This window comes from Olea europaea, chromosome 16 (assembly GCF_002742605.1).
Source record: "Olea europaea var. sylvestris chromosome 16, O_europaea_v1, whole genome shotgun sequence".
NCBI lineage: Eukaryota > Viridiplantae > Streptophyta > Magnoliopsida > Lamiales > Oleaceae > Olea > Olea europaea.
In genome coordinates this window covers 7,612,082-7,625,812 of record NC_036252.1, presented here as the reverse complement: position 1 = coordinate 7,625,812, position 13,731 = coordinate 7,612,082, and the positions used below count along the sequence as shown (strand labels likewise).

At 33.8% G+C, this 13,731-nt stretch overlaps 3 protein-coding genes across 5 annotated transcripts; all 3 read right to left on the bottom strand.

Annotated features, from left to right (window-relative positions):
• Positions 1–632: 632 nt before the first annotated feature.
• Positions 633–7,303, bottom strand: LOC111411978 (zinc finger SWIM domain-containing protein 7-like). 3 transcript variants are annotated; one of them, XM_023042690.1, is made up of 6 exons: positions 7,145–7,303; positions 6,968–6,989; positions 6,739–6,844; positions 5,776–5,883; positions 5,538–5,679; positions 633–845 (listed from the first exon to the last, which is right to left on the bottom strand). In XM_023042690.1, exons 1-5 carry the CDS (start codon positions 7,203–7,205, stop codon positions 5,578–5,580), a joined length of 399 nt encoding a protein of 132 aa, XP_022898458.1. In that variant the 5' UTR covers positions 7,206–7,303; the 3' UTR covers positions 633–845; positions 5,538–5,577. The 3 variants fall into 3 exon arrangements, with proteins under 3 accessions (XP_022898458.1, XP_022898459.1, XP_022898457.1); XM_023042691.1 differs by lacking the exon at positions 633–845 and adding an exon at positions 2,665–2,866; XM_023042689.1 differs by lacking the exon at positions 633–845 and having other exon boundaries at positions 5,398–5,679; positions 7,145–7,302.
• Positions 648–1,462, bottom strand: LOC111412579. Its single transcript, XM_023043514.1, has 3 exons — positions 1,092–1,462; positions 944–974; positions 648–845 (listed from the first exon to the last, which is right to left on the bottom strand). Exons 1-3 carry the CDS (start codon positions 1,460–1,462, stop codon positions 648–650), a joined length of 600 nt encoding a protein of 199 aa, XP_022899282.1.
• Positions 7,304–9,449: 2,146 nt separating the features above from the next.
• LOC111411977 (probable protein phosphatase 2C 63) lies at positions 9,450–13,379 on the bottom strand. The gene is made up of 4 exons (XM_023042688.1): positions 12,861–13,379; positions 11,952–12,325; positions 10,675–10,911; positions 9,450–10,112 (listed from the first exon to the last, which is right to left on the bottom strand). Exons 1-4 carry the CDS (start codon positions 13,114–13,116, stop codon positions 9,810–9,812), a joined length of 1,170 nt encoding a protein of 389 aa, XP_022898456.1. The 5' UTR covers positions 13,117–13,379; the 3' UTR covers positions 9,450–9,809.
• Between the last annotated feature and the right edge of the window lie 352 nt (positions 13,380–13,731).

Below are 13,731 nucleotides of genomic sequence, written 5' to 3'. Positions count from 1 at the left end.
CTGACTTAACGTTTTCTCGTGAGGTGCGGGAATTATAGAACGTTAAGGCCGCACGGTTTTAGTTTGTTCGGGTGTAACGAAACTAGGTCCGTGACAACAAGCTCTTTAGCAATTCTATCGCAAATAAATCTCATTTCACCCTCATCAACAGTCGAATTTATATTTGAGTCTTCATCATCAGGCAAATAATCTTCTTTCTCATTGTATTTTTGAAATTTCAAATCAACTATAGCCTCCCTTCTTATAAAGTTATGCAGTGCCATTGAAGCCATAACAATAGCTACTTGCTTATCAAAATCATAATTTGGCATATGTTTTAATATTCTCCATCGCGATTTCCATACCCCAAAGCAACGTTCAATAACACTTTGTAGTGAGGAATGTGCATGATTAAAAACGTCTCGAGATCCTCTAGGTTGACTACCATGCCTAAAATCAGGAAGATGGTATCTTTCTCCCTTATATGGAGCTAAATAACCTTTCATATTTGGATAGCCCGCATCAACCAAGTAGTATTTATGTGCAAAATTTTCAATTCAAATATCAATAGGAGTAAAGACCTTATGATGTTACCAAATTATATAAAAATTGTTTATGAATAAAAATCACAAACCATCCAATGGTTTAGGAAATTTTAGATCAATGCTTCATAGAGCTTCCCAAAATATATGTGTATCATGTGTTGTTCCTTCCCACCTTGGCCACACAAAGGTGAATAGCATGTCAAAACTACACACGGCCATAATGTTTTGGGTAGGATATCCCTTTCTACCAATGTAGGGGATTTGCTCATTCGTTGGAAGTGATGCGTGAATATGCGTTCCATCAATTGCTCCAATACAATCCTATCAAAAGAAAATAAAATAAAAGAAATAAAGCAAAAATAATTAGAATAATGTTTTCAAACGAAATATGATATTTCAACATTTATTATCTAGATTACCTTAAAATAAGGCCAATACTTAGGATTTGATCTAATATAAAGGGGAACTTCATCATAATTATCAAGTGGTCTAATTTCTTGTAAAGCGGGATTAATCATTTTTTTCTAGTACAATCCCAAATTGTCTACTCATTGTTAACGTTGGAACCTTTCTTGAATCATCCTATTACCAACACCATGTCCCAATGTCATCAAAAACATACATACTGCCCCTTCTAATTGCACTCCTTTACTTGAACACAACCCATAACTTCTTAATCTGTCACATAATTTGCAAAATGCATGTTTCTCCATTCGAAACATCTCTTGACATCGCCTATCATTTCCATTAAGAATCTCCATAACAAACTTCATTCCTGTATGAGAGGAATCCCTACATGGTTCTTTTACCAAAAAAGTGTTATGATGTTGCACAATTGTAGCTGCAGTAGTAAGGACAAGCTCATTAAAATCTGTTTCATCTCTCATAACTTGATTTATGTATTCTTCATGTAGCTCTTCATCTAAATCGTCATTCATTCTATAATCATATAAACATTCATAAAATAATATAATTTCACAAAATAAATTCATCAAGTGAATGCCTTACAATAACATAAACTCTATATTACCTTCAAATAACACAAGTCTCACATAGATTACAAATAAGAAAAGTAGTAGATTTTGCCAAAATAAACGTGTCAACATATATTACTTTAACCCTAAGATAAATATTTCAAAGTTGGTATTGTTGATCCTTCAACCATTCAATTTGATATTTGAGTTCCTTTAAAGCTACAAAAATCTCTCTATTTGCTTTCTTTGTGAATAGGTCCAATCCAAGCTTGAAAAGAGGAGTCATTGGTTCGCAACCTGGAAGTGTAGCCAACTTATCCATAACCTCTTGAACACTACATCCAGGTGGATCGGTGCGTATATAGGAGCTCCTATTTTTAACAGCTTCACGAAGTTCTTGAAGTTGGTTGCATAGTTTTGTTGTTGTTGATTGCTTATTTTTTCCCTTCCTTAGTCGCTTCCTAGTTGGCTCAACCAATTTATCTTGGCGAATGCTATGCCCTATTTCCTCATTGTCACCATCGAAGTGTTCATTTTCAGCAGAATCATCATCTTCAGTAATAGTTGTATTTTGTGAATATAAAGGATGCATTACACCAGATGAATGTGCCCAAGCCCTTGCTCCGGTGGCTATGACATCGCGAACCAATTCATCTAATTTGAATGCATGATCTAAGCCCTGCACACGATATTTTGTAGCTTCCGGATATTTCTATTAAATAATTTAGAATCCTAGAAATATTATATAATTTGGTGTATTATACTTAAATAAAGAAAATTGAAACACTTAAAGTGTGTTTGATTGATATGGAAAATATCACCTAGAAAAGAAAATATTTTCCATCTTTTGTGAAAAATAAAAATCACCTCTACCTAAGGAAAATATTTTCCTTAAAAACAAGGAAAATTAGACATATTTTCAAAAGTTGGAAAATGTTTTCCAAGAAAAAAAATAGCAATCAAACACTTCAAATAAGAATTTGGATGGAAAACTGATATTTTCCATGGAAAATAAATGTAATCAAACACAATCTTAGTCGTAGTTTTGCAACCCACCATTCATTTGGAGCATCTATAGTTTGCCTTTCCATATCCCATCCAAGTCCAGTTTCTCCTCTTAACAATGCATCCCATAGCTGCCACTCTTTCTTTACTACATCCCAATGATTTTTTTAGTTGTTTCCTATCATAATCTCTATTTGTTGCTTTGTTAAAGTTCTCAGTAAAAAGTTTCCAACCCTCTTTGCTCAAGTGTGTTCCATTTCTGTTACCGGCCCTCACTTGTTCTACAGCTACATCAACCCAAATCTCATGTGTTCGTGCATCCCAAATTGCTTTTGATTTTCCCTTTATCCCCTCAGTTGCCATCTACATTTAAAAATGTTTTATTTACAGTTAATTGCTCCTCAATATTCTTGCTTTATAAATGGCGAATATACCAGAGATTCAATCAGAAAATCTAGAGAAACAGGGACATGAGTATATGCTGTTTTAATCAATGAAAGATATTGAATCAATCATGGCAAAAATATGATAACCATTCATTTCCTTTCTGACAGGTAAATGAATTATGTATTTAGAGTATAATCATAGTATACATTTTGTGTAACTTGTGGGATTAAAAATTCCTTATTTGGCCGATGCGGAAGTCTGTCTTTACTGATTTCAATTAAGATAATATATAAAAGTCAGAGTCATTTTTCTTAAAATGTTCAATTAAAAATTCCTTATCATAGCAAAAATAATCACACTCAGAAGTTTGTCTTTACTGATTTCATATTAAATCCATAGTTGCAATCATTTAAAAATGATTTTCCCAACTTCTGCTTTCTCACTTTATATGTAAATACACTGCACAAGCATTCATTCATTAAACAAAACCACTCAGCAGCACTCGGAAACAAGAAATTCGAAGAAAATGAAATGCCTATGGCAAAATGAAAATGTCATTGATAAAAGAAATTCCTACTTTAACATCAATTGGCCGCATGTAGATGAACAAGAATACCCAATCACAAACCCATCTTGGAAAACCAAAGGCACATTAAAAAACCCAGATAAATTCTCATTAAACCCGTCATTTCTTGAATAAAACCCAGAAAAGAAAAATAAAAAAGGCAATGATATGAATCTCTTGTAGTTAACCCATGTGTTGTAGATAAATAATGTTGTTGCAAAATAAAATGATAAGAAATTGAAGGTAAACTGCAAAATCTTACCAAGAGATGAGAGGAATTCCTGAAGACACAAACTGAAGAAAGGGATTGGAGAAGAATATGAAGAGTATTGAAAAGGTTGTGAATTCTTAGGACACGATTGGAATTTCATTTTGCTCTTTACAAATGTAAGGGTAATATTGAAATTTTAAATTTTCATTAAACCAGAAAATTGACTTCCTGTCTTTTTCTGGAGAGGAGTGGCTTCCTCTCCAATTAGAAAAAGTCATTTTATAAAATTAGTCAAACGGGTCCAAAAGCACTTTTGAACCACAAAAGCTCCTTTTGACTTCTGAAAAGCTATCCCAAACAGGCCCTTAAAGAATGTTGGGGGCAAAGAGAAGAATAATTCCGAAAAGGAAACATTTTTTTCTTAAATCATTACTCAATTTGAGTTACAATGTAGTTATTAATTATGACGTTTATTAAGAATAAAAAGGGAATGGTGATGGATGAAAGTTTTTGCATAGTGGAACACGTAAAATATGGTTTTCTGATTTAGGCTCGTCAATTTTATACTGGTACCGTGAGTGTTGTTTGATCTTGCTTGAATAATATTTAGTACAGGAATCAAAGTGGGAAGAACTATTTACGTGATTCAAGCATGTTTGCATAGTTTCAAAGAGGTTCACGACTTCACGATCACAGATTCAAATTAAAAAATCTCGGCAGAATATGTTAGAAAAGGGATTGGTAAGAGGAAGATGCAACAAAGTTGCAGGTCAGAACTTGTTATTCTGAACCGGAAAGGTTCAATTTGCCTTCTGATTTTGTCATAACCATTCCAAACGCAGGAATGATGATTATTTCATCTAGGTTGTTGAAATTAGGCAGGAATTGACGCTCTCTAGGTGGAAGGCCATTTCTGACTCCTGCAACGATAAAATAGACCAGGAGTCTACATACAAAACTATCATGCCAATTGGGCTGATAGTCCAAAGATCAAGGACAAAAATACCATCAGAACTACTATACCAATGGTCAACCAAAATTTGTAGTAGAATAAAACTTCTTATATCTAAAACATTTATCCATAGTCCAGATCTACAGTTGAGAATAACACCACAAAGCTATACCTACATATTTAAACAGGTGTAAGGAGTCTAATTGCATTCTACACCATGAAATTAAGTTATAACTTGTGGACTATAATCACAGTGGAACACTCATCTCACAGGCCAGATTTAAAAGTGAGTTGTATGCAATGTGGTGGTAACGATTTTTATTGAAATAGACCACCTTTCTGGAGAAGACTCTCGTTGCAGATGGGATGAGAAGTGGAGATGACTACTTGAGTAGAACATTGATTCCACGAAGTCACCTAGTGGAAGTATGGACTACTGTGGACATTTTTTTTAGGAGGAGAGGGGTATTCTAATGACACTATTAGAGTCCTGTTTGCATTGGTACGTTTAAGTCTTAGCTTGTGGATTTATAACCACTTGGACACTATACATAACAAGCCAGAATTTAAGAGTAAGTTCTACCTTAATGCTGTTGTAAAATTTAGAAGAATAATGTTATTTGTACATAAGCAGTTAAATAATGGTTTACATACAGTTGAGGATTTTTTTTTTTTCAGTTAAAAAAATTCTGATCCAATCATATTTCACTATATCATGTATGTGTAAACTTATTGTGTAGATGTAGCACAACCGAATTTAGAATATGAACAGACAAGCATCCAAAAATCAATCAATTTGACTGAACAATGAAACTCGAATGTTAAGTAGTAGTAATTCTTGGAGTCATAACATATAGTGACTAGTTAAAGAGTCATAACATACGGTAACTAATTAAAGTCTCATCAAATTTTTTCTAACCTCAATTGCTACAGGCAAAATCTCTTGTCCTTCAAAGTTGTCAAAGCTTGGAAAGTAAGAATGCAAGTTCCTCATCAGAAACCTTCACATCAATGCATACTCCAGTTGAGGCCGACAGTCTTGCAGCTAGTTGATGCTTACACTGAAAGGTCACACATAAACATATGAGCTACATAATAAGCATCGAAAGAATTAACTAAAATTATGGGAAATAATGGAAGCAGCAAGAAAATATTACACAAAGTTGTTCCCCTCTGTTCACAATGTCATAGAAGAATGAATAACATGAACAATAGTGTTCAGGGAAGCATAAATATTCCTCCTTCCTCCGGGATTCTCCCACAACCTGGAATATCAACATTTTTGCATTTAAAGAAGGAAGTAGAAATATGATCCAGCATTACTGACAATTACTCTAATCATCACTTTAACTCTATCTCTATTTTTCACACTCAGTCTCAACACTGAGTGAAGGGGATGGTTGCTCTATGCTGATAGGGAAAGTAAATTTCGTAAAATCATAAAACAAACCCTAATTGACAGAAAATAATTCACTTAGGGAGTGTTTGATAGCATGAAAATGGAAAAAAAAAGATGGAATTGAAATTGAAAATTCCAACTTTTGGTGTTTGATACCTTATATTTTCTATGGAATTGCATTTTTTGGATTTCTTGAAACTTGGAATTTTCCTTGTTTTAGTGAAATTTGAATTCCCACCATATATGGTGAGAATTCAAATTTCACCCTACTGTAGCGATTATTATTTTTTTCGGCTTTTTTTATTTTTTATTTTTTTGTAATAGAAATTAATTCTAAGAATTATTGTAAAAAAATATTTTCCTTTAATTGACAATTTTCATGTAAAACAAAGTCAAACGAACATTAAAAAACACTTTTATTTCAATATTTTCCACGTGAAAAATTATACCAATCAAACACAATAATTTACAATTCCCAGTAAAACAATTATAGGCAATTCAATTCCCTAAAATTCATTTTCTAGACAATTCAATTTGCAATCAAATGTATCCTTAGTCAATTCCAGCTCCAAATTAAAATAATGGCACGATTTTAAAGCTCGAAAAATCATCTCAAATGAATTCAGAAACAAGTGTCCAAACTTTGACAAACGACAAGCCCTAGAAATGATTGAATAAAGAGGGAAAGAAAAAGATAAAAAGAAGAAGAAACATAGTTTACCTGGAAAATAGAACGGCCACAGGGCTCGCCGGAAATCCTCTTGACACCCCTTTGATCAATTATCCGCGTTGCTCTCTCCAGATTCTTCCCAAAAAGAAAATGCAATCTGTAACATAAATCAACAATAATTTGTCACCCGTTTACTTACATATACACACTTAACTGGAAAGAAATAGAATATTTCTAAATTTTGAGGAAAAAACAAACCAAAAAAGTTGGAGATACTAACACTGAAAGCTGATCATCGGTCACTGGGGGAGTCCATTTCGTAATTTCCATCAAAACCGCGGGATTGTGTTAAAGTCAGATAATACAAACAGAAACATGGTGAAAAAATGAAAATTGAAAATGAAAGCGGATATGAAATTCGAAAGGAGCAATTGGAAATTAATCAAAACTAATGGACCTGAATTAGTAGACTCGATATCCTTCCATACTGATTCCGCTACCGAACTGCATTTGCTCATACTAAAAACCAAAACAAATCACCGGCGAGTTTGCTAGAATTTTATCGCGGAAAAAATGATGAAAAACTAAACGGTGAGGGCTCTTTCGAGTAAGTAAAAATTTTAATTATAAGTATTTATTGATTTATTTCTTTACAGTATAATTCTTCCAACTCTATAGATAAAGTGGGAAAAAAAACTATAGGAACTAATACATTTTGGAGATCCCATTTTATATTTCATAGGTTAGGTTTACTATTTCAAATATTAGATGTTTTGTTAATTAATTAATATATTTTAATTATTAATAATTATATTACAAAATTAAATATACATATTCAACATGAATCTTCCTACATGTACATCAAAATTTACATAATAGATTACATAATATCACGTGGCACTCTGCCATTTGCCAATTTAAAATATGATCGACTTTTTCATCAAATCTTTTCCCTTCACGTCATATTATGTAATCCATTATGTATATTTTTTATGTACAAGTAGTAAAAGCCTATTCATCCTACACAACCACACATACCAAAACCATAATCATGTTCATCCTCTGCATTCTCTCTTCTTTCTCCATCCCAACTTCTCTCTTCTCACAAGTTGGCCATCGACGCCGCCACCACTCTCGTTAGCGCCATCACACCGTTGGCACCACCTCACCAACATCATGCTCAACCACCTTACCACAACCCATAAAATTTTCAGATCAGCTGTTGCAACAGCAATCTCTGCCTTCATCGCTGCATATCTCTAGGTGACGCTACAAATCTCACACTGCTTTATTTCACCCAATCCGACAACTACTCATCCCAGCAGATCTTTTTGCTTTCTTTCTTTCTTCCTTTTTTTTTAAAATTTATTTTTGAGTGGTGTGATGATTGATGCTTCAGTGGTAGAGGTGTGCGATGCGGTGATGGGAATGGAGATCTCTAGTGGGTGTGACGGTGATGAGCTACTATTGTGCAATGGATGTAGTATTGGGCGAGTGATGTGGTGCTATGTGCGGTGTTGGTATGGGGCGGTGGATGTACAGGTGGAGGTTTGTGGTGTGGTGGTGGAAATGAAGAGCTCTAGTGAGTGCAAAGATGGTGTGCTGTGGGTACGTTTGTGATGGTGTAGGTGTGGTCGTTGGGTGTGTGCAATAGATGGTGTGGTACTCTGTGCGATGGTGTTGGTGTTGGTGGCATGGTTGTGGATTTAGCGTGATGATGTGGTGGTATTTTCTACGATGGGTTGATTTGTTTGAATTGGTGGTGTTGCTTCGGTAGGGGGTGGTGCTGCTGCTGCTGCTGATGTAGGCAATGATGAAATGGTGGTTACAAATTATTTGGTTAACTGTGACCAATAAACAATATGTGACTAATGAAAAAGATAAATTGTGATTAAAAAAATAATATGCGACCTTAAAAATTGTTAATTTATGATCGATAATTTGTGACTTATAATTTTTGTAATTTGTCAATGATAAATTAATTCTGACCGATGAACAAATTGTGACTTATAAAATTCTTGAATTGTGATCGTAAAATAATTTGTAATTTATAAAAATTCTGATTTGTGATAAAAAAAAAATAATATATGACTAACTAAATCATTTGTTTATGAGCAAATTGTATAAATATGTGACCTTTATATATTTAATTAATAAAATATACAAATGATTAATTGGATCATAAATAAATTTTAATAAATAGCTGATTTTTAAAATTTAAAACATTTGTTCTTAATTTTAAAATGGGCGATACTTAACATCATAGTTATGAATTTTTCCAATAAATAAATACAATCATTTCAAACCCTCTAGACTTATTTTTTATGTAATAAAATAATACAATCGTGTACTAAAATTAACAAAAAATATCACATTAATCCAAACTTTATAACTTTAATCGAAGAATACATGGCTTTTAAGTGCGACTAGAAACATCTACGTCAAGCAAGGAATTCTTCCAAATCGCTGGTAAAGTTTGAGAGACCACAATTGATTCATACACGTGAAGAGAGTGAAATTATGAAGAAGATAAAATATATTTAAAAATAGATTTTCATTCAAAGATGAAATTTTATTGAAACGGTTCACATCTAGTTAATACTTCGGAACCAGCCAAACAAGTTGGTCCAGATATATGTTTTATAGCATTTGATATACGTTTATTCGAAGATTGACCTGTATTTGTTATGTTGAGTTCATAGTCGGGAAATAAATATGACCGAATAGACAGAAGTGAAGGAATGGAGAAAAAAGAATAAGAATAAACTAAAAATGGAATATTTAGATTGATCAGTTGTCCTTGTAAAATGGTAGCCAAGATTGGTGTCTTGAGGCAAATATAGAAGAAAGAAACATGCTCTGCAAATGCTATGGCTGGTCTATGATCTTAAGCATAAACGAGTGCAAAACTCAACTTAAAAAATACGTATCAGTACAAATGCGATCTGCTAACTCAACTCCAATAAAAACTAACATGCAAAGAACAAAAAAATTGTTTATTTTCTGTAAAAACCTACATGAAAAACCTTGCCTTTTCATCGCAGCATCAAACAGCAACTATAATTTTATTTACGCGGAAACCTGTATACAAGATTACCGATTTTCAAGTTTCCACATTCTATTTAGGATACCGCCAATATATGCCGAGACTCCTCATTGGGGAAAATCTTGTCAACTGGATTTTCCTCGATTTCATCTGAATTATAGGAGAAGATGTCAACAGGGGCGCTGGTAATGCCAACAGACCCTTGATCGTGTTTAGGGCTTTTACGATGATCATGGTCAAGATAGATCACAATCACAGTAATATCATCATGGAAATGGCGCCTACCTCCCTTTTCGATCTTTCTAATGTCCTTGTATCTCACCTCCCTCTTCTTTGCTGCCTCGTGAATGGCAGCTCCGACTAATCTCTTGGCTATACCCTGTAGAAAATTCAGCACAAAGAACAAGCAAGTCAAGCTAGAAAACTTTCAAGGGATGACCAGCCAAAAGCTAAACCAGATTAACAAAGGCTATATCACATTCAGTAGAACTTGATGCTTTGCCATTGCTTTTTAACTAATCCAGAACACAAATTTTCATTCTTGCGCCCGCGTTTTTAACAAAAAATGAATCATAATCATGAAAGCAAACGCATTTAGATGCAACTGAAAATAATAAGAGCCTTGCAATCCTAATCCCGAGGTCTTCATATAAGAACAGGCTGAACAGCTAATAAAGTAAATGTCACAACTGAGCCTCTGTTAGGGAAGAATTTATAAAAGGTTTAATTTCATAAATAAATAGAAATGAGTGGTGGATGAGCAGATATTACGTGTGGATCCATTGAAATGTGTGGTCGAAAATGAAGAATGTTTATAAATGATTTATAAATTTCGCCACATGAAGGCAAAATATATGGTCAAAGCAAGAAGAAAAGCATCCAGGTGTTAATGTCTCTATACTGAAATTATCTATATAAAAGTAGCGGGAACTCAAACTTACAGCTCTTGGGTATTTATATACAATATCCACAGCAGCTTCATCACTGAGATGTTCCCAGAGGCCATCTGAGGCAAAGATTAAGAACAAATCTTGTGGCCTGAGCTTCCGAGTTACAATTGAGGGTTCAGCTGTTAATAGTGGTCTCTTCAAAGGAACAGGATTTCCGAATTGTAAGAAAAGGGGGTCTCTGTTGAAGTCGGGTTTTTTCAGATAGACATCGCCAATAGATCTTGATACCTGGAAATTATAAACTTACAATTTAGCATCTTAAATGAGATTTTGACTGGACATAGATAAACAAAAAGAGATGATAACAAAGAAACAGTTAAATAACAGATACACACTCCATTCTACCGACACCATGCTTGCCTCTAAATCTAAACAAACTAGATCCTAAAAGTTGTATGAGCATCATGAAAATTATAGCCATATGGACAAAAACGGAGGCAGATGACTAAAATTTCACCAGAATCACAACACTTTGCCTTACGAGATCTTCAAGGACATCTCATGTGCAGAAAGCTTCATGAGAAAATGGGAAGAGAGGCAGAGCATGTGATCCTGGATGTGCAGAGATGATATAGCCCATCAGAAAACTAATATACGTGAATGAAGTAACATAACTGATTGAAATTGTGTAAAGAATAACAGATAATCACCTTTCATAGAAAAACAGAACGAAATGTGTAAAAAAAGAAATAAATAATTTTTCAAAATTTACCAAGCAGGCAAATAATCTAAGTAACATATGCAGTAATTTCCACATAACAAGACACAACTAACTACTCATACGTAAGAAGAAAGCTCACAATGTGTGACATGACACGTAACAATACCAGAAACATATTGGTGCTAGCATCTTTAGTACAACAGGGGCATGCCATTTATACTTTGGAACAATCAAAATTAGAAATGTATTAAAGAAGATTAAAGCTACAATGAGGTCGCCTCCCATGGTAAGAGATACAGGTCACCCTTTCAAAACCTTCATCCAAAGCATATAAAAAAGATCTGAATTTGATCTGATGGTTGATGGAAAAGCTCTCTTCATAGCTTATTAACAAAGATTGGGCTTAAACAGTATACTGAGCGAAGTCAGAAATCAATCAGGAGCCTCAGCCATTCAAAGTCACTGACCTAGATTCCAGGATCGGTTCGAACTGAATCCAAATCCCACAAATGACAATCCATTGTGTATTTTTAAATGCTGATTGCACTAGTGTATATATGGACAAATTAGTTAGCAGTAGCCAAATCAGAAGAATGAAAATAATCACCTGAATTATGCCCTTGATTCTCCAAACTCCACGACAATTGATAACTATAAGTGAATCATCAGGATGTTGAGCTTCGACCTCCCTCCTTACCTTTTCGCATGACACATTATGATCTGTTGACAATCGCTCTGCCACCACCGAATTCCTCTTCCCATCAGAGCATTTGCTGCCAAGCACTGCTCTTGAGTCTCCTAAATTTGCAACATACAGTTCACCATCTGAAATTGCACCGACTAGACAACATGATCCGACTGAAACAATCTGTGGTCTGATAGGCAATGATCGCTTCACCAGTCGAGTAAAATCCTCTTCTATAGCATTAAATGCCTTCTTTATTACATCCACGGATAGCCCTCCATGTTCTTTGGTAAATTCTGAAAATATTCAAACACATTTCAGATATAGAAAGCAACATATAAGGATTTGCATAGTTTATTAAAGTATAAGTCAAAACTCAATCACTTCCAATTTATACATTGAAGCTATACAATTCATTGAACAGTTACTCAATTATCTATTTTCTTCAATCAATAAAAAATGTGTCGTAGAAACAAATATTAAATTTCCAGTAGAAAAATGAGAAGAAGACACAAAACTATGAAAAGTTTTATGATTAAAAACTAAAACTCCTTTTCGAAATTTCCTTATGAAGTTCCACAATCCATACCTTTGAGAAGCAAAAAAACTATTTAACTAAAAAGAGTCACATGTACACATCGATCCATAATCTTCACACTCACAATTCATGTAACACAAAAAATAAATAAATAAAATTACAATCGCATTTCCAGATACACAGCATCAATACATACATATAGAGAAAAATAATAAAGGATTATTCAAACACATAAATAAAGAGAAAACCCCAGAAAAAACAGAGCAACAGAGAATTGTGTATAGCAATATTACTGTGTAAATAAGGGAAGAGGTGTCGATTAACAAAACGGGAGGCTTCAGGGCCTCCGTGTCCATCGTAGACGCCGATGTAAATTGCTGATGGCGAAGTGTAGACTTGGCTCTGGTCTTCGAGGCTAGAATTAGCCTGCATAACAGCTATAGAAAAATCTCCAGACGGGTGGGGCTTCAAATCCATGTGCCATAACAACCCATCATTTCGAATTCCTAAGCATCTCTCCAATGGTCTAAAACAGATCGATCTCAGCATCTTCTATATCGCAATTCCTTTTTTTTTTTTAGGCAATTTCAGATTTTTAAGTATAATTTTATGGAATTTTGTCTGTGGATGTATGATGTTTATACAGTTCTGTAAGAATCGTGCGGGTGGAGGTGAATTCTGGGGGTTTTATGGAAGACTACGGGGTAAGAAAGTGGAATACCGCGTGAGAAAGAAGTGTGAAAGGTGAAGAAACACGAGACCACTTGCAGTCCGCGTTTTAGGCTTTTGTTTTGTAGGTTGGAAAAATAGTTAATTTTAATTAATTTATTTTGAAGACCGAATCAAATCATTCGACACTCTCGTGAAACGCATTTATTAAAGTAATAAAAAGTTTTGTTAGACTGGTCCTCAATTATTGTTCTTACCATTTAACGGTTAGAACTCATTTGATATAACAGTTGCTTTTATTTTTTGTAGACCTTAGTTTTGTTTGAAAATTAATTTTCAAAAGAGATTCATATTTCAGAATTGTTTTAAGAATATATTATATTGAACAAACATTTTTTAAAAACTCTTCAACTAGAAAAAGCACTTTCATATATTTACTAAGCAAATTCAAAAATAACTTTTGAATCTTAAAAGTTGATTTTGACTTTTTGAAAA

What these genes read in the sequence shown, in the direction of transcription:
- LOC111412579 (XM_023043514.1), bottom strand. Translation starts at nt 1,462, where the DNA reads ATGAATGACGATTTAGATGAAGAGCTACATGAAGAATACATAAATCAA. An exon ending in AATAGGATGATTCAAGAAAG is followed by an intron (nt 975 to 1,091) that starts GTTCCAACGTTA and finishes CCTTTATATTAG; the next exon opens with ATCAAATCCTAAGTATTGGC. An exon ending in AGTATTGGCCTTATTTTAAG is followed by an intron (nt 846 to 943) that starts GTAATCTAGATA and finishes TTCTTTTGATAG; the next exon opens with GATTGTATTGGAGCAATTGA.
- LOC111411978 (XM_023042690.1), bottom strand. Translation starts at nt 7,205, where the DNA reads ATGAGCAAATGCAGTTCGGTAGCGGAATCAGTATGGAAGGATATCGAG. An exon ending in TATCGAGTCTACTAATTCAG is followed by an intron (nt 6,990 to 7,144) that starts GTCCATTAGTTT and finishes GGACTCCCCCAG; the next exon opens with TGACCGATGATCAGCTTTCA. An exon ending in ACAGAGGGGAACAACTTTGT is followed by an intron (nt 5,680 to 5,775) that starts GTAATATTTTCT and finishes GTGACCTTTCAG; the next exon opens with TGTAAGCATCAACTAGCTGC.
- LOC111411977 (XM_023042688.1), bottom strand. Translation starts at nt 13,116, where the DNA reads ATGCTGAGATCGATCTGTTTTAGACCATTGGAGAGATGCTTAGGAATT. An exon ending in CCTCTTCCCTTATTTACACA is followed by an intron (nt 12,326 to 12,860) that starts GTAATATTGCTA and finishes GAATATTTTCAG; the next exon opens with AATTTACCAAAGAACATGGA. An exon ending in GAATCAAGGGCATAATTCAG is followed by an intron (nt 10,912 to 11,951) that starts GTGATTATTTTC and finishes TATAATTTCCAG; the next exon opens with GTATCAAGATCTATTGGCGA.